Source organism: Acomys russatus, chromosome 3, assembly GCF_903995435.1.
Source record: "Acomys russatus chromosome 3, mAcoRus1.1, whole genome shotgun sequence".
Lineage (NCBI taxonomy): Eukaryota > Metazoa > Chordata > Mammalia > Rodentia > Muridae > Acomys > Acomys russatus.
The window spans coordinates 32,773,251-32,800,415 of NC_067139.1; the positions used below are offsets into that span (position 1 = coordinate 32,773,251).

General features: G+C 37.6%; 2 protein-coding genes across 2 annotated transcripts in view; one reads left to right on the forward strand and one right to left on the reverse strand.

The window, feature by feature from the left end:
- Cenpp (centromere protein P) overlaps positions 1-27,165 on the reverse strand; it is a 195,698-nt gene that overhangs the window by 70,075 nt on the left and 98,458 nt on the right. The window lies entirely within an intron of this gene.
- Positions 1,964-26,906, forward strand: Aspn (asporin). Its single transcript, XM_051171112.1, has 8 exons — positions 1,964-2,251; positions 9,823-10,095; positions 12,024-12,136; positions 16,464-16,677; positions 18,175-18,285; positions 23,468-23,561; positions 23,796-23,934; positions 26,513-26,906. Exons 2-8 carry the CDS (start codon positions 9,846-9,848, stop codon positions 26,708-26,710), a joined length of 1,119 nt encoding a protein of 372 aa, XP_051027069.1. The 5' UTR covers positions 1,964-2,251; positions 9,823-9,845; the 3' UTR covers positions 26,711-26,906.

Genomic DNA, 27,165 nt, shown 5'->3' on the forward strand with positions numbered 1-27,165 from the left:
AAGGACTAGCAGCATCTCAGAATCGTATGTGAGCATAGTATTAGCTAATTTTATTTTCATAATCATTAGTATATAGGGCAAAATCTGCATTTTTATATAACTTTTAAGCAATCAAATTTTATGTTTACTAAGTAAAAAGAATATTACTTAAGTTTAGTAATTTATCTCATTCTTGATGTAATATAACCACAACTTCTAAAATACTGTTCTAATACAACTAGTTCTTCAATGTTTAGAGCAAAACATAATGGAGAGGTGGGGAAAACAACAAGACTGGTAGGAAAGAAAAAGACTCCAAGGACCTAAGAGGTTCTATTCAAAGGTGATTTTCTCAGAATGCAGGAGACACAGCATCCTAATGCTGGCCTGGGGAAGAAAGCTCCTCAGTCCCACCTTCCTGTACCCTGGGAGAAGTTAAGATACAGCAATTCCCACCTAACTAAAATGCATTTGTACAATTCACAAATAACAAGATTTTAAAACGTTCATAACAATTCTTTAGAAGGTAATTAACTGTTGAATATGTTAATAATGTGTGGCGCATTCCTACAGTATATGCAGCAGTGAGAATGAACTACTGCTAACCACAATGACACAGGTGACTTTAAAAACAAAATGTTGAATGAAGAGAGACACATGAAGAATATATAATATGATTGTATGTGTATAAAGTTCAAGAATAAGCTATGATGTTGAAATTATTTTTGTTGGGGATGATGAGAAGGGATTCAGTTTTTTATCAAGAATTAAATTCATCAAGCTGTATTATTATGCTATGTTTACCTCTTTTAATATGTTTCAGTAAAATATTAAAATACAAAACAAGTCATTGTGCAGGACAAATTGAATTATACTCATAAGCTTCCTTTTTGTGACTATGCTCTGATGGAACTGAGGCACACGATTAACATAGTACAGTTTATACTTTTATCCTGTTCCCAATCCATCAAGTTAACAGATACATTTATGACTAAAATGCAATTAAATAACTGCGTATGAGTATCTACTGCAAATAAGATGTTGCTGAGACGGCTGTAGCAACACCTGAGACACAATGAATGGGGTATCTGGGAGGGCTGAGCTGCCTCTCATGTCAGATTTGAGGTTAAAAGATGAGTCTTTTACATATGGGAAGGAAGGGAAGATGAATACAAAACCAAGCTTCCTGACATGTGTGAGGTACAAATTTTCTATGGGTGTCATTGGCTCAATTCTGTACCATTTCTTTGCACAGTGGGAAAACAGGTGATGAGACTTTTTGACAGGACAGACTACATTTCTGCTAACCCATTAGACTATGTTTTCACAAATCTGCACAAATCACATGATTCACAGGGATCACCTATACCAACTTAAGTCTTTCTAGAGTCAGAAACATACCATCTCTTACAGGATTGTGTGTGTAAAGGATGTGGGGCTCTTGAAGTGGAAAGGGGGGAAATGATTTTCTTCTCAGAGAATAGCATCTCTTGAACACCAGTGAGAAAAGAGCTCTTGTAAAGGGAAGGTGTAGGAGTTACCTGGCTGTGTGTACCACAACAGACACAGGCCTAGGAACAGTTTGCAGGCCCTGGTTTGCAGTTCCCTAAGATGCCTATTGCAGGGTTAAGAGCTTAAAAAAAAAAAGTCTTGAGACATCTGCTTAACATAATAGCATAATTCTCAGTCATTATGAGAAAACAGAGTCATGACTAGGTACATGTACACTTTGGGTTTACACTTAAATAATGTGGGTGTTCTTTACTAACATTTATAAATGTTTTATTAGTCTATAAAATGTGAGTGATTTTTGAAACTAATTTATAGGTGTTCATTTATGTAAGAATTTCATAAAGTACTCTCAAATAAGGTATTTCTAGAGTGACTTACTACAGTTTCAATGGCCAGTTGCCATGAATTATTAAACTCTCCCCCTTTTTTTCTTTCTTACAAATCTTCCAGTAGACGTCTAGAGTTTAGCTAGAAGTTTTGGCTCCGATACAAACAGTGATGGAAAACATATGAGCAGTAACAAGTTTTAATCTCGCTCTTCAGTACTAACATGTACTAATCTGTGGAAGCAGTTTATTCCAGTATCACCCAGGGTGCAGCCACACAGAGGCTGTTAGGACGGCTGGCTTTTTGTGTTTTCTTTTCTTTTAAATGTAATACTTTATCTTTTCTTCTTAAAGAGGTTTGAGGATACTTACATTGTAGCTAAGTAATTCAGGGTGGATAAATTCTACTTTGAAGAAAACTCTCTTCTGACAAGGTATGTTTTCATGTCTCTATTACATGTACCAGTATACAGTTATTTTATTGTTGATTCTAAGGAAGCACAAATGTTATTAATAAATATTTGTGAATTACATGGTAAACTTTAAACTGTAGTTCCTTAGAATAAACATTATTTTAAAAACCTCTGCATTTTGTAACTAAAATTACTTTAGTTTTATGGCTTCTAATAAATTTATTTTAACCATTATGTACTTTTAAAAAATAATGTGAAAAACTGTTACTAATGCTTTATTATAAATGTTAATATGACTGACTGATTTTAAAAAGTAAACAGATATCTTATACAATCCTTTTGAAAAACAGTATTACTTTACTAATATCAATGAAAATTTAAATATTAGATATATTAAAGTCTTTCACTATGTAAATCTATGATACTGTTTCTTTAAATGTGTAAATTATTCAAATGTCATTTTTTCTATACCTTTGAAAACTTTTTTTTTTTCCTTGCTACATGTCTTATCGTAGAATTAAATAATACTGGGAAATTATAACAGAAATCAACATAATTTGAAGAGAGAATACCTATCAGCAATAGATATTTCATATGAAAAATTAGAGACTCCTTTTCATCAACCTCATTCTTAAAGATTTCCTTTGTTCTTTTATAAAGTGCACTTAAAAAAAAAGTATACTTCTTTTTTTTTTTTAATATCTTAAAAATTTAAGAATGCTTTCACCAATCTACTCCCAATATTCTAAATAGAACATAGTATTCTTTCATGCTAATGTATTCAGAGGTGTGGCTGCCATGAAAACAGAGGCCACATGCTATGAGGACTGAGTCACAAAGTCACAAAGCCTGAGGGGTTTCTGTGTGTCTTATCTATTGCTCTATAAATAGTGTGCTTTATTATTACTTTATTTTTCTTGTAATCCAACCAATAATCATTGTGTTAAGAAAGGCAGAAAATGAAAGAAAGAAGAAAGGAAGGGAGACAGATGGAGCACAAGCCTAGCTCGTGTGAGAGTATCAGAGCTGCTGTTTCTTGTTTGGTTTTGGCATGGAGCACTGCAGGATAGTAGTGGAAAGAATGGGAGCAATGCAGCCTTCTGTTACAACTAACCACTACATTAGAAATGAGTGTCCTGATACCTGACCTGAGGCTTGAGACAGAACAGACTAACTTTACAAGCACTGGTAGAAATCTCAAAAGTGGAGAGGAACAAATGTTTTGTTTTTAAAACAGCAGTTAGGTTGCTGAATATAGTTGATAAAGAGAAAAACTGGCACCTAAGGAAAGAAAACAGCCAATACTTTAATTAGAATATCATTTATATTTTCAAGGTAAAATTGATTAAAAGTATTGGTATCTATGAACAAATGGCACAGTGATTATGTTTCCCAATGCATGCTTGGACTTTTAAGTTATATGATGATAAGGCTATGCCTTGATTATATCTGCATGTAGTCTGTAGTCTCTCTGTGAGATATACGGGACATGTTATGTCACATTTATATGCTGGAGCTTATAACATATCTGTGAACTGAAGTATTCAAGTCAAGTTGTCAAATGGGTCTTTAAACATGGGATTAAAGAATATTGTGACTTATATACCTAAAAAGGTTCTGAAAGAAAACAGCATTCTCTCAGACAAGATTTCCATTTTAAGTCTGCAGACAGTCAAAGGGTAAACAAGAAACCTCTGTATTTCTTTGCTGCATTTAGGAAGTCTGAGAAGATGGCCAGACCTCACCTTGTCTTTTTCAGAGGAGAGCTGTTTCACAGAGGAAAGTTGTTTCACTGTCTGGAAGCGACTCTGTGAGGTGAAAATCTACTCGGAGCATGGCTGAGAGCTTTAGCAGAGAGTGAGGAAGTTGTCTCAGCTCTGCTGCCTCCAGGGAGTTCTGGAAGCCCAAAGCCTGAACTTCCTGTTCTACAGAGTTCCTGGGAGTGATGTCTAGAGCTGTCTCTCAGCTCTAAATGTTCTGATTTATTAGCAACAGTAGGAACACTGGGACAGTATTCCCAAAGTTTTCTTCTTAAGACTAGAACTTGAGACCAAACCCCAAAGCTTTCCATAAGTAGAAACACAGACAACACTGGTCTAAATCAGGAAAATAAAGTCTTCCTGAGAATGAGATATATTTTAAAAAATCTTATAAAAATAGCACAATCTAAATGCTGCCAAAGTGAATAACCTTTCAGGGGGGGTTTGAGATAGGGTTTCTCTGTGTAGGCCTGGCTGTCCTGGACTCACTTTGTAGACCAGACTGGCCTCGAACTCACAAAGATCCACATGCCTCTGCCTCCTGAGTGCTGGGATTAAAGGAGTGCACAACCACGCCCAGCTTGTACAGTGTTCCCTCTTATGCACTGCAAATACTTATCCAGTGTTAAACAGCTGCAGAGCGTGACCAACAGCGATTTAGGATCTTCTCATGGACGCTTGAAATCTACAGTAGATATCTAGTAACATCAGTGGACAAATTCCTCAGGCTAACAAGGTTGGCCTCTGTTGTTTTTTTTTAAACAAGCAACTGAGAACGAACGCGAACGCAAACACACACACACAGGCTAACAGAAGATAGAAATAGAATAGAGAACTATTTTTAAAAAAAGATTTACTTATTTATTATGTATACAATATCTTGTCTGCATGTACACCTACAGGCCAGAAGAGGGCACCAGATCTCATTATAGATGGTTGTGAGCCACCATGTGGTTGCTGGGAATTGAACTCAGGACCTATGAAGAGCAGCCAGTGCTCTTAACCTCTGAGCCATCCCTCCAGCCCCCTAGAATAGAGAACTATTAAGAAGGCATTTCTGTTCTTAATATAAAAGGATGTTTGTAACAGCTATAGGTGGCCAAAGATCTAAAGGTAGTGTGCTCTCTAGAGTACTTTCATTGGCATTATGGAGGTAGTATGGTCCAGACTGTTTTTTAGAACCTCTACCAAGAGGTAGTTTAATTGAGGTGGTAGGCTGTGAATCTATATGTCTGTACCTATATAGGTCTGGTACCTCCACTACTTACCAATGACAAGGGTCCTCTACTGTGAGACAGAAGTCTCAATTCATACTTCCATCTACTACAGTTTTGAAAAAGACAGAGGCAGTCATGAAATACTATAATTCTAGAAAGAAGTTAGAAAAAGAGGGACTGCAGCTGATGCTTAGTGAACCTGAGGCAGGATGCGGAAGAGAGCAAACCCATCACTGTTCTGCTTCTTGGTTCCCTGTCCTATGTGCTTTCTCCTTACTCCCGTACATCCACTTCCAACTTCTCATACCCCATATCCTGTTCCTCAACCTGAACCTCCATTCAGCATTAGGGGAATTACTCTCAAGCTCATTTAGGCAAGTAAGCTAAAGGAATCTCTCTCACCAGCATGTGGAACACATACACATGAGTCCAGCCCTCAACTCTGCTGCCAGGCCACATGGAAAATCAAGATGTGTTCTTGGCACTCACTCTGGGACGCTAACACACTCCTCTTGTTATATATACTTTAAAAGTTTTCCATAGTTTTCTTAGTTCTATATTTCAAATACTTTAGAGTTAAAATAGTTTTTATTCTTATACTGGAAGATAAAGCCCATATAATTCAGTTTTTACAGTAAAAGACTTAAACCAAAACAATCAGCCAACTTAATAAACCCAATTTTCATTTGCTATAATCTAGAAAATGGGGCTAAGACCTTAAAGCACTGTGAATTCCAAAACAATTTTTCAGGAAGGCATTTTTTTCTTTGTCTTCTGGGAGAGACCAATGAATGAGAACAATGTGTGTGGAAATGTGCCAGCTGTGCTATCAGTAGAATGCTAGAGAAGAGGTAGAAAAGGGCAAGGCATATATTTAGGATTAAAGCAAAGACTTTTGTTGTCAGGCTGGTATTTCAAATATTTTAATAGTAGGCATGGTAACACATGTCTAAAATCCTAGCACTAAAGCAGATCACAAGTTTGAGACCAGACTGGGCTATTAAAAAAAGTCTTTGTACCATCACCACCATCACCACCACCACCACCTATGTGTGAGAAAAGGTGTCATTCTATCCCATTTATATGGTATTATACTCATTTAAATAATTTTCAATGCTCTATTGGTTTAAAAAAGTAATGGGGGATTATTAAAAGGAGAGAAACACTCAAGAATGTCATCTTCGCTGGGTGTGGTGGTGCATGCTTTTAAGCCCAGCATTGGGGAGGCAGAGGCAGGTGGATCGCTGTGAGTTTGACTAGCCTGGCTTACAAAGCAAGTCCAGGACAGCCAAGGGTACACAGAGAAACCTTGTCTTGAAAAAAAATGCCATCTTCAAAATTTGGGAAACTCACATCTACAGTCAGAGTCCTTACATGCACTGAGTTGGAATATACAGTGGATACTTACTAATTTAGACTACTAGTATATTCATTTATTTATAGAAAGGGTGTGTGGTGTATGCTTGGGCACATGTGTGAGCAGGTGTGTTCAGCCACTTTTTGGATAGGGTCCTCACTTAATCTAGAAATCAGCACTTATGCTAAAATGGCTATCCACAGAGTCCTCAGGATCCACCTGTGTTCTCCCCAGGTCACGCTGAGCGCTGGAGTTATAGACATGTGTAAAAATACCCAGTTTTCAAGTGTGTGCTGAGGATATCAAATCAGTGCTTCATGTTTGCATAGTAAGCCCTTTACTCACACAGCAGTCTCCATAGCCAGCTCTTCCTCACTGCCATCAAAGCACTTAACATTCAAGAGTATCCCTTTTTGTTATTGTTGTTTTCACAGGGTCTTCCTATATAGCTCAAGCTGTCCCAGGATTCTCAATATAGCCCAGGCTGGCTTCAAACTCATGATCTTGCGCAGACTCCCAAGTGTTGAGATTATAGTTATGTGCCACTATGCCCAGCTTCTAATGCTAACTTTAACAATATATACTTCATAAGAGTATTTAATTAGGAGCTATAGTTATGTTTTGAGTAGAACTGCGAGGAAAGGAACAGGAGGGCTACTTTACCAATTAAATGAACTAACATCATGCTTAGGACACAAATACTTAAAAAATACCCACTGAGCTAGTAGGCATTGTGGTGTACGCCTTTAAATCCCAGAGGCAGAGGTAGATGAATCACTGTGAGTTCGAGGCCAGCCTGGTCTACAAAGTGAGTCTAGGACAGCCAAGGCTACACAGAGAAACCCTGTCTCGAAAAACCAAAAGGATGCAAAAAAAAAAAAAAAAAATCAACCAAAGGAGCTGGTGATGCACTTTAGTGGGTAGATGCTTGCTGGGTATTCATGAAGCCCTGGGCTCCATTACCAGCACAGTAATAACAGTACATGGTGGTATATACCCGTAATCCTAGGACTTGGGTGGTGCAGACATGCATACCAGCTGTTCAAGGCCATCCTCAGTTATATAGAGAATCCAAAGTCAGCCTGTGGGTATGTGAGACCCTCTCTCAAAACAAGCAAGCAATCAAAACAAACAAAAAAAAATCAGCGACAATTAAGTCAGCTAAGGACAAGCTGAATTTCTAGAGAAAGACTGTTTTGGAGACTAAGGCTGAGATGGTATTAACAGTAAGGAGCGCTGGGAAACCGCAAAAAGGTGTGAGGTAAGAAGATGTAATGGAACCAGATGTGGTGACTCACACCTGTAAACACAGCATTTCAGAGGCAGAGATAGGAGGAATGCCCATAAATTCAAGGACAGCGTGGCCTACATGCAAGTTTTTCAGAATGATTTTGTCCCTGCTTCTCATCTACTTCCCTACCTATACCTATTATGGTACTTGGTTTCAGACACTGAGTAGCTCGGGCTGGCCTAAAATACCAGCAAAATGTCCCCATTGTGGATTCCGTAAGTCTTATTATCAGACAGCCACTTCCCATACCTGTGCGTGCTCACCCATGTGCAGGTTCTTAGGCTTGCACAGCACACACTTTCCTGACTGCATCATCTCCCCAGCTCTGTTTCTGATTTTTAAACTCAGGAAAATGTAAATGTTTAAGTTAATTTCTGGGTTCTGGGACACAGCAAACAGCTGGCTCAAGGATCAGGCTGGGCCAGACATGTAGAATTCTCTTCCTGAGTCACCTTTGACACAAATGTAGACCCAGCATATTGTTAAGTGATGGAGGCTGAGGGACATTCTGGAGAGCCCTTTGCTTTGTTCTCGACAGTCAGCAGATGTATTATATGCATGGTCAAGTTAAGACTTGGTTTTGCTAATAGGTATCACTGGCATATACTTATTCTTGAGGATTTCATTATGTTTTTAATCTTTGAAAATGTCTAAGAATGTACATATTTCCTAGGGTGTGGTAAGTGCTTGTAATCTCAGTATTTGGGACTGAGGCAGGAGGAGCACCCACACGGAGTTTGAGGCTAACTGGTGGCTATATGGAGACCCTGTTTCAAACCATAAAGTAACAGTAAGAATAACTCCTAAACTGTGAAACCCATGGGAATATCAGAAATCAGATGGTAATGAACTCATGCTCTGAAGGTTCTTATTAATACATTCGAGTTTGTATATGCTTTAACACACAGACACACACACATATAAACACAAAACGAACTAAACAACAACAAACAAAACAAACAAACAAACAAAAACCCCAAACCCCATAGCATCTACCAGAGACAAATACTCAATCAGATGAAACTCAGTAAAATAATCAACAACAACAACAACAACAACAACAAGGTCTGGGCATCACATGGTCAAGATGAGGTATTAGATAACAGAACAGGTTAGAAATAAAAAGATCCCAATGACATGTGAGAATAAGGCTGGGTGCGGTAAAAAATAAGACAGTTAAGAAAAATGTCCACATTGTCTAAGAACCACTGAGGATATCCTTGGAAAACGACATAGATATTAGCAATGGAAGGATTTTGAGACACAATGTTAATTACATAATACTTAAATGTTCTTTCCTAATTATAAAAGAAATATTTATTGCTCACAAACTTAAAGGAAAAAAAGAAGACATAACTTACCCAGGCTGGGGCTATCCAGTGGGTAGAGGACTTAGGAAGCCCTGAGTTTAATCCCCACCACTACATAAACCAGGTGTAAGTGTTGTACTCCTGAATCCTAAACATGGGAGGTAGAGGCAGGAGAATCAGGAGTTCAAGGCCATTTTTTGCTACATAATAAGTTCCAGACCAGCTTGGGATATGTGAAACTGTATTTCAAAACATATTAATAAAGACAAATACTTTATCCATAGCTCTACTACTGTCATTTATAATTGGTCAGGCTTATTTGTACTACCTATTTTTAATTTAGAAGTAGGTTATTTTAAAATATTTGCTTTTTTATTTCACAGAAAATAATCTATACTAGTATTTCATTTTAATTTCTTTCACTGAAATTTATCTCAAGGTATGAGATCAAGCCTGCACTTACCAGTAAAATTTGTTCCAGACTCCCAACTATTGCTATTATGAGCATGCACCATCATTGACAGACACAGCTGCTTAAGTTAATAGATTTGATCTTACACTACATAGCAATGGATAAGAATGTCATACTCTTGCCAACACTAGAAATGTATATAGCAGAAGTTGGAACTCTAACTTTCAATGTCTATTGAACAGCAGGTTGGACTTGCACCCAGGACAGAATGAAGGAGTACATGCTGCTGCTGCTGCTGCTGGCTGTGTGCTCTGCTAAACCCTTTAGTCCTTCACACACAGCACTGAAGAACATGATGTTGAAGGATATGGAAGACACAGAAGATGATGACAACGATGATGACAATTCACTCTTTCCAACAAAAGAGCCAGTGAACCCCTTTTTCCCTTTTGATTTGTTTCCAACATGTCCCTTTGGGTGCCAATGTTACTCTCGAGTTGTCCACTGTTCCGACCTAGGTAAGGACAGGAGCCAACTTTGTTTTGAAGAATACTGCTATTTTGAAAAGGTTAAGAGGATTAAAAAAAAATTAGTCACTGAAATTTCAAAACTCTCTTCAATGTAAAATGGTTTATTTGCACTCTTATTACCACACTCTGGAAGGCAAGTGTGGGAGCCCAGGCTTTTAGTCCACACTACTTAGGAAGCCAAGACAGAAGGACTGAGTTAGAGGCCACCTTAGGTAAAACGGAGAGGACATATAAGAAATAGGAAAAGTGGAGTGGTGGTAGATTGCCTGCTCCCTGCGCTCATTTTAATCCTAGAACTGCAAAACAGGCAGAGAAATGTTTAGGTGGAGAATATAGCAGACTGCAAAGCATATTTATACTTACTGAAAATTCAGGATAAAAAAGAAAAAAAGGAGGACCTTACATAGAGAATATTTTTTTCTTTTCAAATCTAATCACTTAATTTTTAATTTCCTTCAACTCAAAATGTCAAGAGGTTGATCCTGTACTTGCCAGTAAAATTCTACAGTAACAAAATAAAGTGCCATCTAGAGCAATGCCATGAACCTTGTGGATGTCATGAAATCTTTAGATATTTTAAATGCAATGTTCTATTCATTGTGAATATTTTGGGCTTAGAACTTCCTAAAAAAGAAGTGACTGAACTAAAGTCTATTTAAAATTTATCATTCTTGCTGAGTAACCTCATTGTGTTGTTTTTGTTGTTCTAACAAATAATCTTTTAATGGAGGAACCATTAATTTTGGGTGGCTGTGCATTGCAGCTCACATACTGGCAAACAAGAGGGGAGAGGAAGCTGGATATAGTGCCACTCAGGGAGGCAGAGGCAGGCGGATCTCTGTGAGTTTGAGGCCAGCTGGGCCTACAAAGGGAGTCCAGGACAGCCAGGGCTATTACACTGAGAAAGCCTGACTTGAAAAACCAAAGAGATAGAGAGACAGAGAGGGATGGAGAGAGAGATGAGAGAGACAGACAGACAGAGAAGGAGATCATGACAAGTCAAGTTTGAAGGGAGGAAATACAAGAGTGAAATGATGTAATTATATTATAATCTCCAAAAATTTAAAGGAAGTGTGCAACCTTATCTTATTCTGAGATAATAAAGGTACCTGTTGCTCCTGCAAAGAAGAACAGAGAGAGACTAAAGGCATAAGGGTAGGAAAGTGATGTGAGTTAAATCACTTTGTCCTTGAATTAATACTGTAGGTGATGAAGGAAATAATTTATATCTCATATCTACATACTAATCTAGATATCTGTATGATCTGTAAATAAGATTTACAGCCAGCTAGAGGAATTGACTATTCACAGCAAAACAGTAAGTTATTGTTAATATTCATGAAAATAATCTAGCATATCTACACTTTCTACACTTGGGGTGGCTTTTTCTTTTTTGGACAGGGTCCCACTCTGTAGGCCAGGCTACCCTAGAACTCACAGAGATTTGCCTGCCTCCCAGCCTCCCGAGCGCTAGGATTAAAGGTGTGTACCACCCCAACCAATTTCTTTTTGGTTCTTCTTAAAAACAAAAAATGGTCAAGACCCATATGTTCCAGTTTCTTGATAACCCACAAATCTGGAAAAAAAAAAAAAAGCTATTATTTTCAGCCCAATGTGCATGGTGCAAGCTGCTGTTTGTGATCTCTACACAAAGCCAAGCACAGCCTGCCACCATATATATCACATTGGAGCCAGCCGGGTGCAAGACACATGGATAGATACTTTGTAAAGATAAAAAGTTCCTTGAAAAGGTTTTGAGACTTTTCAAAAGAAAGTGTTATTTGTCACTTTTTACAACTACCAAGTCCTATGTTACTGATCACCATGAATTTTTAAAATGTACATCTCTACAGAATTACTGATCTCATCTTTAACACGAATGCCTAGCATCTGTGACATCTCTGTTTGTTTCTCAGGTTTGACCTCGGTACCAAGCAATATTCCACTTGATACTCGAATGATTGACCTTCAAAATAATAAAATTAAGGAAATTAAAGAAAATGATTTTAGAGGACTCACTTCACTTTATGTAAGAATATATGTTCAATATTTTCAAATACTTAACTGACAATTCTTATCACTGTTGAAATGATTACTTACACTGCATCAGTATAAAGATATCTTACTTTCCTATAGTTCTCCCACTGCAAAATTCTTGTGTTCAGTCAAGTAAACAACACACACACACACACACACACACACACACACACACAATTTGTTTGTTTCCAAGACAGTTTCTTGTTGTAATAAGCCCTTGATGTCCTGGACTCGATTTGTAGACCAGGCTCATAGAGATCCACCTGCCTCTGCCTCCCTTTAATTCTCTGCCAGGATTAAAAGCATGTGGCGCCACACCTGGCCCCAACACTATGTATTAATCCTATTAATGTTTACAGAATACTAGCCAGATAAAAGGTTACTATGCTGAGAGTTTAAGTAATTTCATAATCAGATGACAATGCTCACTAGCTACTAAAATGAGTAAGAAGAGTATTACTGCCAGTGTTTAGTAGCCTTTGATTCCAGCACTTGGGAGGCAGAGGTAGGTGAATGTAGGCCAGCCATAGCTACATGAAACCCGGTTTCAAAACCAACAAAAAATAATGATCTAAACCAATAATAAACATAGTATGTAAGAAATCTTTATCCCAAACCACTGACTTAAGATCTCACCACAGTTCTCTAACTGTAGCACACAGAAGATATTCATGTATGTATTTTTTCTGATCTTTTAAAAAGGAAAAGAATTTCCCCATTCTATATTAATAAATATAATTAATATTTTATTTTCATGACATTACCTAGGATTTTGGACCTTATGCATCTATTGAGTTTCTAATTTAATCTGAAATTCAGTTAGGATGAAGAGTGTGCTGTAGAGGTGCCAGGCTCCTGACAGCACTGCCCTTGTCCTGCTGAGCTGAGGCTAGGTGTGCCAGAGGAGCAGCTCTGGCTCTATACTGGATAGAATAGTGGGCCAGGGTTAGCTCTTTCAGGCCAGTACTCTATACTCCTAGGCTGTGCTACAGAAAACAAACATACAATCTGCTATCTTTAGAGGAAGTAAAGTACTAAGAGGAGAAGAGAATTCACAATCACACCAGGCCTTGCATCTAGATCTATTTATATGCAACAGTAGTATAGATTCTGCATCTGGGTAACAAGACGTTATCTTGTCCCCACCCCTGCCCCATCATCCCAGGACAAAGACATACTCACCATATTAGAGGCACACAAAAAGATAACTGTCATGGTATACTCAGAGCCCCAAAAGCTTGTGTTTAAGCACTGTACTGCTTGGTAGCTGGCCTCTAACAGTTCTTTAAGGTAAGAAGACAGTGTTCAATTGCCAAATAAAGCGCAGTTTCCATATATGGAATCCAAATATATTATGACTTACTCAAATACTAAGATAGTCAGCAATAACACAATGGATTCTAACAAAGAGACATCTACCCCATCCCAAAAACTTGGAGAAAAGAGAGGTCATTATTCTACCATCAGACTGAAAAGATGTGCATAAATACACATGTAATTTAAAAAGAGAATGTGGAAATTTATATACCTGTGAATGCTTCTACTACCTTTGAAGCAACATTAAGTAACCATGAAAACAACAACTGTTATTTGATACCAAAACTATAAAAGTTTCAAATCAGTATAGCATAATCTTATTATATTTTAAAGTAAATTTCTATACTGCATTGTGTTAAAGGTGAATTTCTGGTATTGGGTGAACCTGGGAACAGCTCTTAGCACTATCAGCTATATAACACTGGAGGAAGTAGCCTCGCCTTCCTCAGAAGTGAGAAGGGTGTAACGATCGCATGGATTTTGTACAATGGTTTGTAAGTTGCTACTCAAAGATAGGGATTTCCTTAACTGTTGATCAGTATTAATGTCAGACCAGTGTGAGTAGACTGACCAAATATGTTAATGTAAACCACCTTCATTTTTATGTTTTACAAGACATGAAGGTTTCACTATTACCCAGGCTGGCCTCAAACTTATGTGATGATCCTTTTTATCTCCCCCAAGCAGGTGTAGCAAGAAGTGTCTGGCACTGCTGCAGGATAAAGCACTTCCATCAGCAGCTGCTTTATACTTGAAGTAGTGGTATTCTGTATAATACTAAAGTTTAATTTATAATGTCATCTTAAATTACCTGTCTTAAAAGAGAAATCAAATGTCTTAGCCATTCTAGGAGTCGCTGCTCTATTTTAAGCTGCCTGTTTGGTGCTGGTACTCTCATAGAAAAGATAACACACAGAGTGACTGGGATCCTAGAACACCCTCAGGCCTTCCTACTTACTTCTCTTTGCAGTTACAGTTACTGCACAGTGCATTTTCTTCTCCATTGTTTGTTAGTGATGACTCTGGGCTGCAGGACAGCCAGTTCCTTGTATAAAAGCCAACATTGAGAGTACAGCTGACCTGGGGTTACTCTGCCAGGCTATCATGCCAGGCATTATGTCATTCAGCATTGGACAGAGCTGAACAAAGTTGAAGAAAAGCTTTCTCCTAGTTTTATTACTCATCATTCTTTTATTTAATTTCAAAAAATCCAACAAATGCATGTCTTAACCAGAAAACAAACATAAATGACAAAAGACATAAGTCCTGAGCACCATGACAAGATCTTATTGAGGCATATACTTATTAGGCAAAGCTCTGACCTTCATTTACAGGGCAACAACAGGCAAGTCACTTTTTTTTCATATACATTTATTTTATTACACATGCATAAAACAAACTACATACAGCAGGGAGAACCATGTGACAATCATGAGTTCTATGAAATGTTACATTCATAGTGATTTGGCTATTTGTATTTGTCAAACTTGAAGTATAAATCTTTCCTGTCTTGTTGGGTCTAAATTTCTGAATGAAATTCAATATCTATCCTATCTCATCTCTATTAACTTAACTCCTTTATCTTGATATAAAAAGATCTCATCCCCTAACCAACTAAACTTGATTGTAGAACTAAACTATCTGTTCTTCAACCCCACCCCCAGAGACTTGAGAAGGAATAAGACTTAAATTCCTTAGTGAACCAGCAGTGCAGGTTAGCAGTTCCCAAAATGAACGAAATGACTGAGACAGTTTATTGCCTGAACAGTCACCCAACACTCTCTATAACATTGGAGCCTCATCTTCGGTCTTCTGGTCAAGTCACTTTTTTTTTCATAGTACCCTGTACTGTAGCACTCAAAGGAAAGCTTGATTTAACCTCATGAAGTCATGTCAAAGTCAGAAGCTACCTTTATGATCCACTAAGTTGTTAAAGCTAACTCCCTACCTCATTTAACTGCTAACTAAAGGGAAATACACCAGAAAGGAACCTATTTTGCTAGAAGGCATCAAGAAACAGTTTCTCCTCTTCTCCTAGGATTAATCTCTTAGATGAAACCTTTAACAGCCATGGTTTGTCAGGAAAGAGGATGATTAGAGAGAGACACAAAGGCCAGAGAGTAAATGAATGAGCACACCCTTGAAGGAGCTTGCTGTGCAGCCAGAATGTATGTGCTAAGGAGAAACAAATGAGAAACCCCAGGAAGACATACTGTATCTATCTAGAAACAAAAGGAAGAACAGAGTATGGATAAAGTTTATAAAAGAAATAAATCTCAAGCTGGTACTTACAGAATCAGATTATTAGAGGGACAAAAAGATCCTAAAGATGCTAAGAAACCTGCCACCACAATTGGTAAACTTCAATTTTTTTTTCTGTTCAATATAGCAGAGGAAAAAAAATAGAAGTACACTATTTTACTTTTACTGTGAACGTATCTAACTAGCACCAGCCTTTAAAACATTGTACTGTTCTAACTCAATAAAAACTTTTTTCTTTTTTGGAGACAGGGCTTCTCTGTGTAGGCTTAGCTGTCCTGAACTTGCTTTGTAGACCAGGCTGGCCTTGAACTCACAGAGATCCACCTGCCTCCCCGAGTGCTGGGATTAAAAGAGTGCACCACCACACCCAGCTAATAATAAATATGTCTATAGGTGAAATTGTGACTGGTATCTTTAGCTAGTAAACAAACAGTAGAAGTTACATTGATTTCCATGAGTAGTTCTTGTAGAATACCAGTAATCAATCCATTCCCTTGAACTAGTGGTTCTCAACCTTCCTAGTACTGTGAATCTGTAACACAGTTCCTCATGCTGTGTTTGTCCCCAACCATAAGATTATTTTAATTGCCACTTCATAACTGTAATTTTGCTACAATTATGAATCATAATGTAAACATCTGTGGTTTTTGATGGTCATAGGTGTGACCCCTGTGAAGGGGGTCAAAACCCACAAGTCGAGGATATATGCCTTAAACTGTATCTTTCTATGCTTTATCTAGGCTCTGATTCTGAACAACAACAAGCTAATAAAAATTCATCCTAAAACCTTTCTAACTACAAAGAAGTTGCGAAGGCTATATTTATCCCACAATCAACTAAGTGAAATTCCACCCAACCTTCCCAAATCATTAGCAGAACTCAGAATTCATGATAATAAAGTTAAGAAGATACAAAAGGATGCATTCAAAGGAATGAATGCTTTACATGTTTTGGGTAAGTTTTCCCAATGAATGGAACATCTTGAAATTGTAATTAATGCCCAAAATTAGGTTATTAATTTTCAGAGTAATTTAAAAAATTAATCTTTGAATCTATTTATAAACTAAAGTGTAAAATTTATAGGACATAAAAGGAAGTTTTGTGATGCTCTCTCTCTCTCTCTCTCTCTCTCTCTCTCTCTCTCTCTCTCTCTCTCTTAAAAACAATCTGACAAACTTTGCTCTGTTTTTAGGAACTGAATCCTAATTAACAAAGCCTATGCTATTAAAGGTAGCAGTTTAATGTATTGTATAAACGACTGAAACATAATGTACACAATCAATTCCTTTATTATTTGGAATACAAACATAATTATGGTTATCCATTTTAAGATAGGAAAAATATTTTATTGTATAACTTAAATCTCACTATTTTATTGTAATGCCCATCATATAACTGCCGTCTTCCCACAACAGTCATTCAAACACCTAAGCAAAGTTCATGTCCATAGATTTGCTTAATTCAACCAAGTACATGGCATTTATGAAACAGCTTCTAAGTTAGATTTCTGGTAATAATATAATTTATAATTGACATATGGCATCTTAAAAATGAAAAGGTAGAGCTAAGGAGATAACTCAGTCAGCAAACTGTACAAATATAAGAACCTGAGTTTGATGCTCAGAATCTACATTAAAAGGTTGGGCATGGAAGTGCACACTTAAAAAAAAAAACTATTTTACTTATGTATTTATTTATAGTGTTTTGCCTGCATGTACATCTGCATGCCAGAGAGGGCCCCAGATCTCACTATACATGGTTGTGAGCCACCCTGTGGTTGCTGGGAATTGAAGTCAGGACCATTAAAGGAAGAGCCAACAGTGCTCTTAAAGTCTGAGCCATCTCTCCAGCCTCAGAAGAGTATACTTGTAATCCCAGCATTGAAGAAGCAGAGATGGGCAGATACCTACAGTATAATGGCCAGCTAGCCTAGCCTCCTTTGCAAAAACCCTATCTCAACAAACAGACATATCTAAGGTGGTTATGTGCAATTAGTGTACATCAATTTAAAACAACATGGGAAAAATGGGTAGCATCTTAGGAATGATATCCAAGAATAACCTCTTACCTCCATAAGCATGTGGACATGCACACTAACAGTTTAAGAGGTAACAAATGGAATAACACAAATGCCTTAAATTATGCAAAGGGTGTTCCCCCCCCTGATGCATTATTACTATAAATGCACCAAAACCATCATGCTTATTGCATACTGGAAACTAATGCCATCAATTTAGTGGTTCGAGATGAAATTATGTATATGTATATATTTCACAAAATTCAAAGCAGTGGTTTTTTGGTCAGTAGAAAGATAAGTACACAGATGTAGGTAACTGGGTGGAAATGAGTATGAATAATGAAGACCACACTTCTCCACTATTTCAGACTTTTACATAGTGAGTTTCCATGATGATAAGTGATGTGTGCTAAATCATATAATTTCTTTCACAGAAATGAGTGCAAACCCTCTTGATAACAATGGGATAGAACCAGGGGCGTTTGAAGGGGTGACAGTATTCCATATCAGGATTGCTGAAGCAAAACTAACCTCAATCCCAAAAGGTTTGTATTTATTTTACTTAAAATATGGTATTTTAAGAAGCACCATCTTTTCCCTGTCTTGACAACTCCCCCAAAGCACTATCTTTCAATAAGTAAACATTGTTATATTATCATATATTAACCTGCAATATTTAAAATGTTACATTATACACTGCCAGAACTACACAACAATCAGAAGTCCCAGGGCCAGTGGATCTGATCAGAGAACTATGAAATTTTGTACACTTTCACATACTACAGAGAGCCATATGTAGTGATCATTTGACAACATTAAACCATAATCTTTTTCCAGGTAAGAATAAACAGTAAAAAAACAGTGAGCTTTCTATTTTCCTTCTCTTTTCTGACAATTATTCTTCTAAACCTGTCAACCTATGAGGTTCTAGAGAGGTGGAGAATTCTGTAGAGGAAGAAGGAGAGCAAGTTGAATGGGGCTAGACCCTTATCCTTAGCTATGATGCTACAGCTGAGAGGGACAGAGATTGTAAGGCCAGATGGGGACAGCACTGGCTTTGGCAAGAAGACTGTATCACAAAGGGCTCTCTGACATCTTCCCAGGGCTATGGTGAAGGTTAATGTGTCAATACACAGAAACACTTGAAGACAGTGTCTGGCACATAGTACACGCCACAACCTTACTATAAGGAGCTCTACACACCCAGCCCTGGTTCATGGGGCCTAAAGTAGGCATTCCAAAGAAACACGTTCCTTCACTGTGCTGGATATCTTACTTCCAAACTTGCTACCTGATAACTAGCTGGGTAGGACTGAATGCCCTTCTTGGATCTCAGGATCACAATCTTGCTTTCCCTTCTCCAATAAAGGCTTGTTTTCTGTGATAAGTTCTGGGATAAAAATAACCCATATCAATAACACTTTTCAATTTCAAGCAGTAATTTCAGTATCTACCAATAAAAATAGCAACTTGTCCTTATGACTCTGATCCAAAATGAACAAAACAAAGGGTACAAGACAGTGAATTTGATATTTATAATACAAGTGAACTTATATGGGGCTGGAATGATTCAGCAGAGTTATGAACACTGGTTGTTCTTCCAGAGGACCCAGGTTCAATTCCTAGTTGCACACAAGGCTGCTCATAAACTTATTCTGGCTTTCCCAAGTACCAGGCTTGCATATGGTACACGGAAATACATGCAAGCAAAACCCATAGATACAAAATTAAATTATCTTTCACTTCTTTGAAAGATATATAAAGTAAATGTGGAAAGATCATTTTTCCCCACAGAGAAGAAATAGTTTAATCCATACCTACATACATAAATCACCTTTAGAGTTGAAGTGGTTGTTTAAACTACTAGAAACCTAGAATCTTAATAATTTTTAGAGTAGTACAAAAAATAACAAATTATACCTAGTAGGTCAAAAGTACACAATTTCTTTCTTGAATGTAAGCAGGGAAAGGAGTGGAGGTAAAGAAGGGGCAACGGAGGACTTAATGGGTAGGATGCCCAGCCTGACAGCATGGGTGATATCAGTAGGCACAGCGATTCTTTCCTACCCTAAATATACCTTAATTACAATTTTCTTTAAAAAACTAAAGCATATTTTCAGAGCTCAAGAAATTATGTCCTTAGGGGCTGGAGATATGGCTCAGAGGCTAAGAGCACTGGCTGCTCTTCCAGAGGTCCATTCCCAGCAACCACATGGTGGCTCACAACCATCTGTAATGAGATCTGGTGCCCTCTTCTGGCCTGCAGGTACATACGCAGGAAAAACACTATATATAATACATAAAATTTAAAAAAAAAGTCTTTACAAACAAACAAGAGCCAAATATCTCAACTTACAAAGCTATTCTCTCACTATCTTTCTGGCATTCAGAAACTTGTAAAAAAAAAAAAAGTTATTCACTAAAATGTGATAGTCTGTAGGTCAAAATTCTATCAGTAATATAACTTGCATCAGGGTGAAATGACAAACATCCCAGAAGGTTGGAGCAGAAAGAATTAACAGAAGGAAAGTAGAAAATGTCTTCTTTGCTGTTTGTGTGGGAACTTCTACTGCATACTCCCATGTGGATGGGGAGGGCTTGTGGTGGGAATAGATAGTCCTATCCAAAAGCATGCCAATATTTGTCAGCAGCAGATGGGCTTTTGTTAGATTATCTTTCTGTGTATACCCCTACTCATGCCTGTCTTATAGAGGCTCTGCTCATTCTGTTCTCTTGTCACCGATTTTCCTCATGCCCTAAGGACAATGGTCCTCTTAAACTCATTAAGCTCAGGGCTGGTGAGATGGCTCAGAGGTTAAGAGCACTGACTGTTCTTCCAGAGGTTCTGAGTTCAATTCCCAGCCACCACATGGTGGCTCACAATCACTTATAATGTGATCGGATGTACTCCTCTGGCCTGCAGGTGTACACGCAGGCAGAGCACAGTATACATTTTTTTTTTTTTAAAAAAAGTTCATTAAGCTCCCTATTAAATTGCTCTTCTCCAACTTCCTACAGTTCACCCCAGAATAGGCTGACACAGGACACTATCTAGTAATTCCATGTAAAGATGAACTGTCTGTTCCATGAGAATATTAAAAGTCTATGGTGACAGACCTTTTGTCTTATAACTGAAAGTATTATATAGTCATTCCATAAATATAATTAAACTCAAGCAAAATTCAAAACATTAGAATCCTGTCAATTTAGAAGAATCATTTTCCAGCTTTCAAGTCTGTTTACTTTTAAATTCAAATTAGGGGTGGTGAGATGGCTCAGCAGTTAAGAGCACTAGCTGCTCTTCCAGAGGTCCTGAGTTCAATTCTCAGCAACCACATGGTGGCCAATGCCTTGTTCTGGCATGCAGGTATACATGCAGACAGAATACTCATACATTTAAAAAATGAAATTAAATTTAGCTATAAAGTCTACTGATGATAATAAGCTATTCCAACTTCATTCATAAGTTCCTGCCGTTAATATGGGAAGGAAATGTTTCAGCAAAAGTTGAAAACAGGAAGATTTTCTCGCAAGATAACTAGAATCATAGGTTGAAAAATAATACATTGAAAGATGAGTCCCCTGGTCAGCCTCTTTCATGACATCTATAAACGCAGAGGACTAGACGCTGGGCACACAAGTGTGAAAAGAACAAATGTTCTGCCATATGCCAGGGCAGTGCAGCTAAATTTCTTATATAAATAAATATTACTAACTCAAACAAACATCTCAAAGAGTAAGATTTTATACACTGATGATGTTAAGAAACAAATGACTTAACAGGCGACCTCTGGGCATTTGTATGAAGTTGCCTAAAACAAACTTGTCTGCTGCTTTTTTCTGTAAAAATAATGTTACAAAGTTAATAATCACAGAAAGTTATTGAGAAAACAATTACAGCTAATAAATAAATCCATAAACAGAGACAATATTATAAAGTCACCAAAGCCAATTACAACAGTGTACATGTACTGCTAGTTATTTTGGAAGCTAAGAAAGGAGTCTGGCTTGCAACCAGGAATTTGTAGCCAACCTGGGGATCCTAGGTAGACACCATCTCAATCACATTTCCAATTTTGAGTGAAGAGCAGATCAAAGCAACAACTGCCAGTGCCTAAAGCATCAAATGAAGAATGACCTAACCCATCTGGCAGTGTTTCTGGATCTGAGGGCCAAGACACAGAAACAAGGAGGCACAGTTCTGATAAACAGTATTCCTGTAAGCTGCCAGCCAAATCTAAAAGATGAACATTTCAACCAAATCAGTCTCTCAAACAAATAAAAGGAAATGTAAGGAATATGTTATTCAAGTTTTTGGGGTGTGTGGTGTGTGTGTGTGTGTGTGTGTGTGTGTGTGTGTGCGCGTGCGTGCGCGTGCGCGCGCGTGTAGAGTTGTATTTTAAAATTTAATTTAATTTTATGTGTAAGGGCATCAGATTTCCTGCATCTGGAGTTAGAGACAATTGTGAGCTGCCATGTGGGTACTGGGAATTGAACCTGGGTTCTCTGGAAGACTAGCCACTGCTCTTACCCACTGAACCATCTCCCCCCCCCACTTTATTTTTGGTTTTTCGAGATGGAGTGTGTGTGTGTAGCCTTGACTGTCATGCACTCGCTTTGTAGCCCAGGCTGTCCTCAAGCTCACAGCAATCCACCTGCCTCTGCCTCCCGAGTGATGGAGTTAAAGGTACACCACTACTGCCCAGCTGTATATTAATTGTTAATACTCAAAATTTGGAGATCAAGCTGGGTGGTCTACAGATCGAGTTCCAGGGTAGCCAAGGCCACACAGAGAAACCTTGTCTCAAAAAAACAAAAAACAAAAAACAAAACAAAACAACAACAACAACAACAAAAAAAACCCAAAAACCAAAAAACAAACCACCCACCAAAAAATAATTGGGGATCAATTTTTTTTTTTGTAGTCACTTAACTACAATCTTATACAATCTTAAGTCCTTGATTTGTTTGCTTTTGAGACAGGATCTAACTTGATATCCAGGCAGCCCTTGAATTTGCAATCTTTCTGCTCACTCTTTCAAGTGCTGAGGATATAAGTGTGTGTGATCATATCCAAGGAAGAAGAGACTCTTTAAAACGATGTAAGACAATTTAAGACAACAAGGGAAAGAAATATTAGATGATAAAGGATTGTTGTCAATTTCCAGAATACAGATAAAGTGGTTATGTAAAAACAAAACAAAAAATATGAACTTATCAGACATCTAGCAAAGTATTCACAGGTTACATTTCATCATGTGGTAGATTTTTAAAAATATATATTTTATTAATTTATTCATATTACATCTCAATTGTTATCCCATCCCTTGTATCCTCCCATTCCTCCCTCCATCCCATTTTCCCCTTACTCCCCTCCCCTATGACTGTGACTGAGGGGGACCTCCTCATTCCCCCTGTATATGCTCATAGGGTATCAAGTCATATGGTAGATATCAGTTAAACTCCAGCCAAAAATGTGACTAAATAAACAAGTAAATAAATGAAGTAGATGAAATGGGAAAATGGAGCTAGTAGTTGAAGCAAGACAACAGTATGGTGGTTCATAATAATACTTCCTACTTCTGAGTATGGTTGAAAATTTCTATAACGAAAGGTTTGTTACAAACAAACACCTGAAATACCTGTCTAATTCCACAATCTGAAGCTTGGTCAACAGTCACTGAGCCTTGGCCTTACGATGTCTAACATACATCTTTTTCTTTTTAGGCCTACCACCAACTTTACTGGAGCTTCATTTAGATTTTAATAAAATTTCAACTGTGGAACTTGAAGATTTTAAACGATACAAAGAACTGCAAAGGTAAAAGTTCCCAAAGTCATCACTGAAACATACATGGCTAAAGCATTAATGAAGATTTTAGAGATTGTACAGGGATCCTACTTAAGAAAATATAAAGGGAAAACAAAAACAAACAAACAAAAAGAATCACTGTTATCGCTGCCTATGCTAATACTCATATCCTACATGGTGGTGTGGGGGTTTTAGCAAATGGCTTATCAAATTTAACCATAATACATTTTATATTATCTATAGGCTGGGTCTTGGAAACAACAAAATCACAGACATTGAAAATGGAACTTTTGCTAATATACCACGTGTGAGAGAGATACACTTGGAACACAATAAACTAAAAAAAATCCCTTCAGGATTACAGGAGCTGAAATACCTCCAGGTAACACATTGTGCTTGGTAGATATAGGCATTTTCGTTTGTAAAGAACAGACTAGTCTATCTCAAACAACAATCCAGGAAGCAACAAGAAAGCTTTAAATATAATGACTCCAGTGGTATGGGTGGGAGAGCATGAGGAGAACACTTTCTACAAAGATAGCACTCAAGAAGAGTAAGACCCTCTCCATCGTCACCTTCACTTACTGAAACTACTGAGGTCATTGTGACAAAAGACGCTCATCAAGCAAACGTCAGGTTGTTCAAGTTTCTCAAGTAGGACTAGTCAGGACACTAAGCAGAATCATCTGCTTCTTTTATTCTAGAAACATTTCACAAGGTAAAGCAAGAGGATTAGGATCTAGGTGCTAGGTTAGAAGTGGGTACACAGGTTTAAACATTCACACCAAAGACTGAAATTAACTGAAAAGCCAGTATGGAGCATGTGTTAGTTTTTGTTCTATTGCTGCAATAAGACTATGAATAAGGCAACTTAGAAAAGAAGGAGCCAATTGGGCGTCTGGCGTCAAGGTTGGAGCCCATGATGGCAGAGTGAAGCCATGGCAATAGGTGGCTGGAGCACAGCTCAGAGCTCACTTCTGATCTACAAGCAGGAGGCAGAGCACACTGGGAATGGTGGGCGTCTTTTGAAACCTCAACGCCTTCCCCAGTAACACACACCCTGCAACAAGCCTTCTCTCCCAATCTTCCCCAAACAGCTGCACCACTGGGTCCAACTATTCAAACCTATGAGACTATGGGGGCCATTCTCATTTAAACTACTACAGAACCTAAGAATAGAAGGCTACGGATGTAGTTCTTACATAGAATGTGTGAAGCAATAGGCTCAATTCTCAGTATCCACACACTCTAACACACTTTTGTTATCTCCTGCTGGAGAAGTCACCAAAAATGAAGACAGTATTTTACACATAATTCTAGAACTTCTACAGTTTCCCTAGATTTCCACAGATTCTCATCTATTGCTCTCAGATGAAAAAAATCCTTATTTTACTTCAATCCATTTTTTGCCAAGGCCTTTCCTTACTCTGCAAAGGCTTTTCTCCTCAAGGAGCAAAGCAAACGTAACTAAGCTCTGAGTACTATTGGTACTAAGCTCTGAGTACTATTGGTACTAAGCACTGAGTACTATTGGTACTATTTCTTTTGTTGTTGTTGCTATTCCCTTTTGAGACAGAATCTGATTATGTAGGCCAGGTTGGTCTCAAACCCACTACGCAGTATAGACATTTTAAAAACTCATAATCCTCCTGCTTCGTTCAATTACTTGATTACAGGTGTGTACCATCATGCCCAGATTTTTTTCTCCCTATCTTTAAGTAAGTCTTGTTCACTGCACTCTGGAGACTCAAGCCACTCAAGAATGGACTATGTGTGGGTGTGGATCTTGGCCTTTGATGTTTCTGCAGCCATAAGCACAGCCCAGTTTTTTCTCTGAAGCCATGCCCCATCTCCACTCCAATTTCCACATCTGCAGCTCTGCACTACAACTTACCATTTCATAGTGCACAAAATTTTAACGGAAAAGAACACAAGTCCCAAGTGGATAATACATACCTGCAAAGTAAACAAATCCACACCTAGCTTGGTTTTTATTCTTACTGAGCTTTTTGTTCCAAGTAATACCTTTCTATGCTATTGAGCAGTGGGAGAAATGTAGATGAACCATATAAACTATCTTTCACAATATTCCCAAACTGATACAGATCAGAAGAGAGTTAAAGGCCAAACATAAGCATTTTAGTCAATGTCTGTCTATGTTATTCACGAACAGGCTCAGATTAATCTTGGCAAATAAAAGCAGGTTATATAGGTAACAGGAGTAACTAGTGTTGCAAGCAAAAGGCATATAAATATGGCACAGTAGTGATGACATGTATAAGGTGGGAGAAGTAGATGAAAAAAGCAAAGTAGCTAAGGTGACCAGGCAATATATTCTGGATGGTGACACAAGTTCCACATAGCAAAGTTCTCCCCAAAACACTTGCATAATACCTAAACTTGACTTGGTATGACAAGATTTAACATGTATAAATGAATATATTTATGTTATGTGGAAAATACTTTTATAACAATATAAAGGAAACAGATGAAACCAAGTGGTAGTGGCACATGCCTTTAATCTCCGCACTTGCAAGGTAGAGGCAGGTGGATCTGAGGCCAGCCTGCTCTATGGAGTAAGTTCCAGGACAGAGAGCTACACAGAGAAACCCTGTCCTGAATGTCCCCAACAAACAAACATAAAGGAACAGATGAATAAGTCCATAAATCACAAACAAATGCTACTATATCTAAGAATAGTGGTTTATACATGCAATCCAAGGTACTAGTCATGAGGCTGTGGCCAGAAGATCACAAGTTTAAGGCCAGTTTTTTAATGGAGCAAGACTCTGTCTCAAATAAAAATAATAAGGATCAAAAGTGTAGCTCACTGGTAGAATATTTCTCTATCATGCATAAGGCCCAATTTCAAGATTTAGCAACCATAACTATTAATAAAACACATTCCTTTTGTATTTACTGGGCATTTAAAATTCATTCATTCTTTTCCTTCATAACAGATAATTTTCCTGCATTATAACTCAATTACAAAAGTGGGGGTGAACGACTTCTGTCCAACAGTGCCAAAGATGAAGAAGTCTTTATACAGCGCAATAAGTTTATTCAACAACCCAGTGAAGTACTGGGAAATCCAACCTGCAACATTTCGTTGTGTTCTTGGCAGAATGAGTGTTCAGCTTGGGAATGTTGAAAAATAATAATTAATGACACCCATTGAATATAAAATTTCAAAAATTTACACATTGGAATACTTGAACTGTACTAATAATGATAATATTGTATACATAAGCAAAATTCTATTCCATGTGGCCAATGACAAAAAATTTCAACAGAATTTTGCCTATCAATACTCAGAATAAACATCTATTGCAGTGTCCCTTTGCACATGAATGATTCTGCATAAATCTTTTGCTTGAACATTCTTTTTCCCTCAACAAAAGACGATATTCAGTATTTAACACTTCATTACCAAGTATGTTAAACATAACTGTACTGTAAACAGAATGCTTGACTGAGTAACATTGTGCCCTTTCCTTGCTGTTAGAAAAACAAAACTAGCAAGAACAGCAATATGAAGAGTACATATATTTTTAGTATCTCTTTAAGAACTCAGATAGTACTGTAATATTTTGAATAATGTTGAAATATATGT

What these genes read in the sequence shown, in the direction of transcription:
- Aspn (XM_051171112.1), top strand. Translation starts at nt 9,846, where the DNA reads ATGAAGGAGTACATGCTGCTGCTGCTGCTGCTGGCTGTGTGCTCTGCT. An exon ending in GAGGACTCACTTCACTTTAT is followed by an intron (nt 12,137 to 16,463) that starts GTAAGAATATAT and finishes TGCTTTATCTAG; the next exon opens with GCTCTGATTCTGAACAACAA. An exon ending in CGATACAAAGAACTGCAAAG is followed by an intron (nt 23,562 to 23,795) that starts GTAAAAGTTCCC and finishes TATTATCTATAG; the next exon opens with GCTGGGTCTTGGAAACAACA.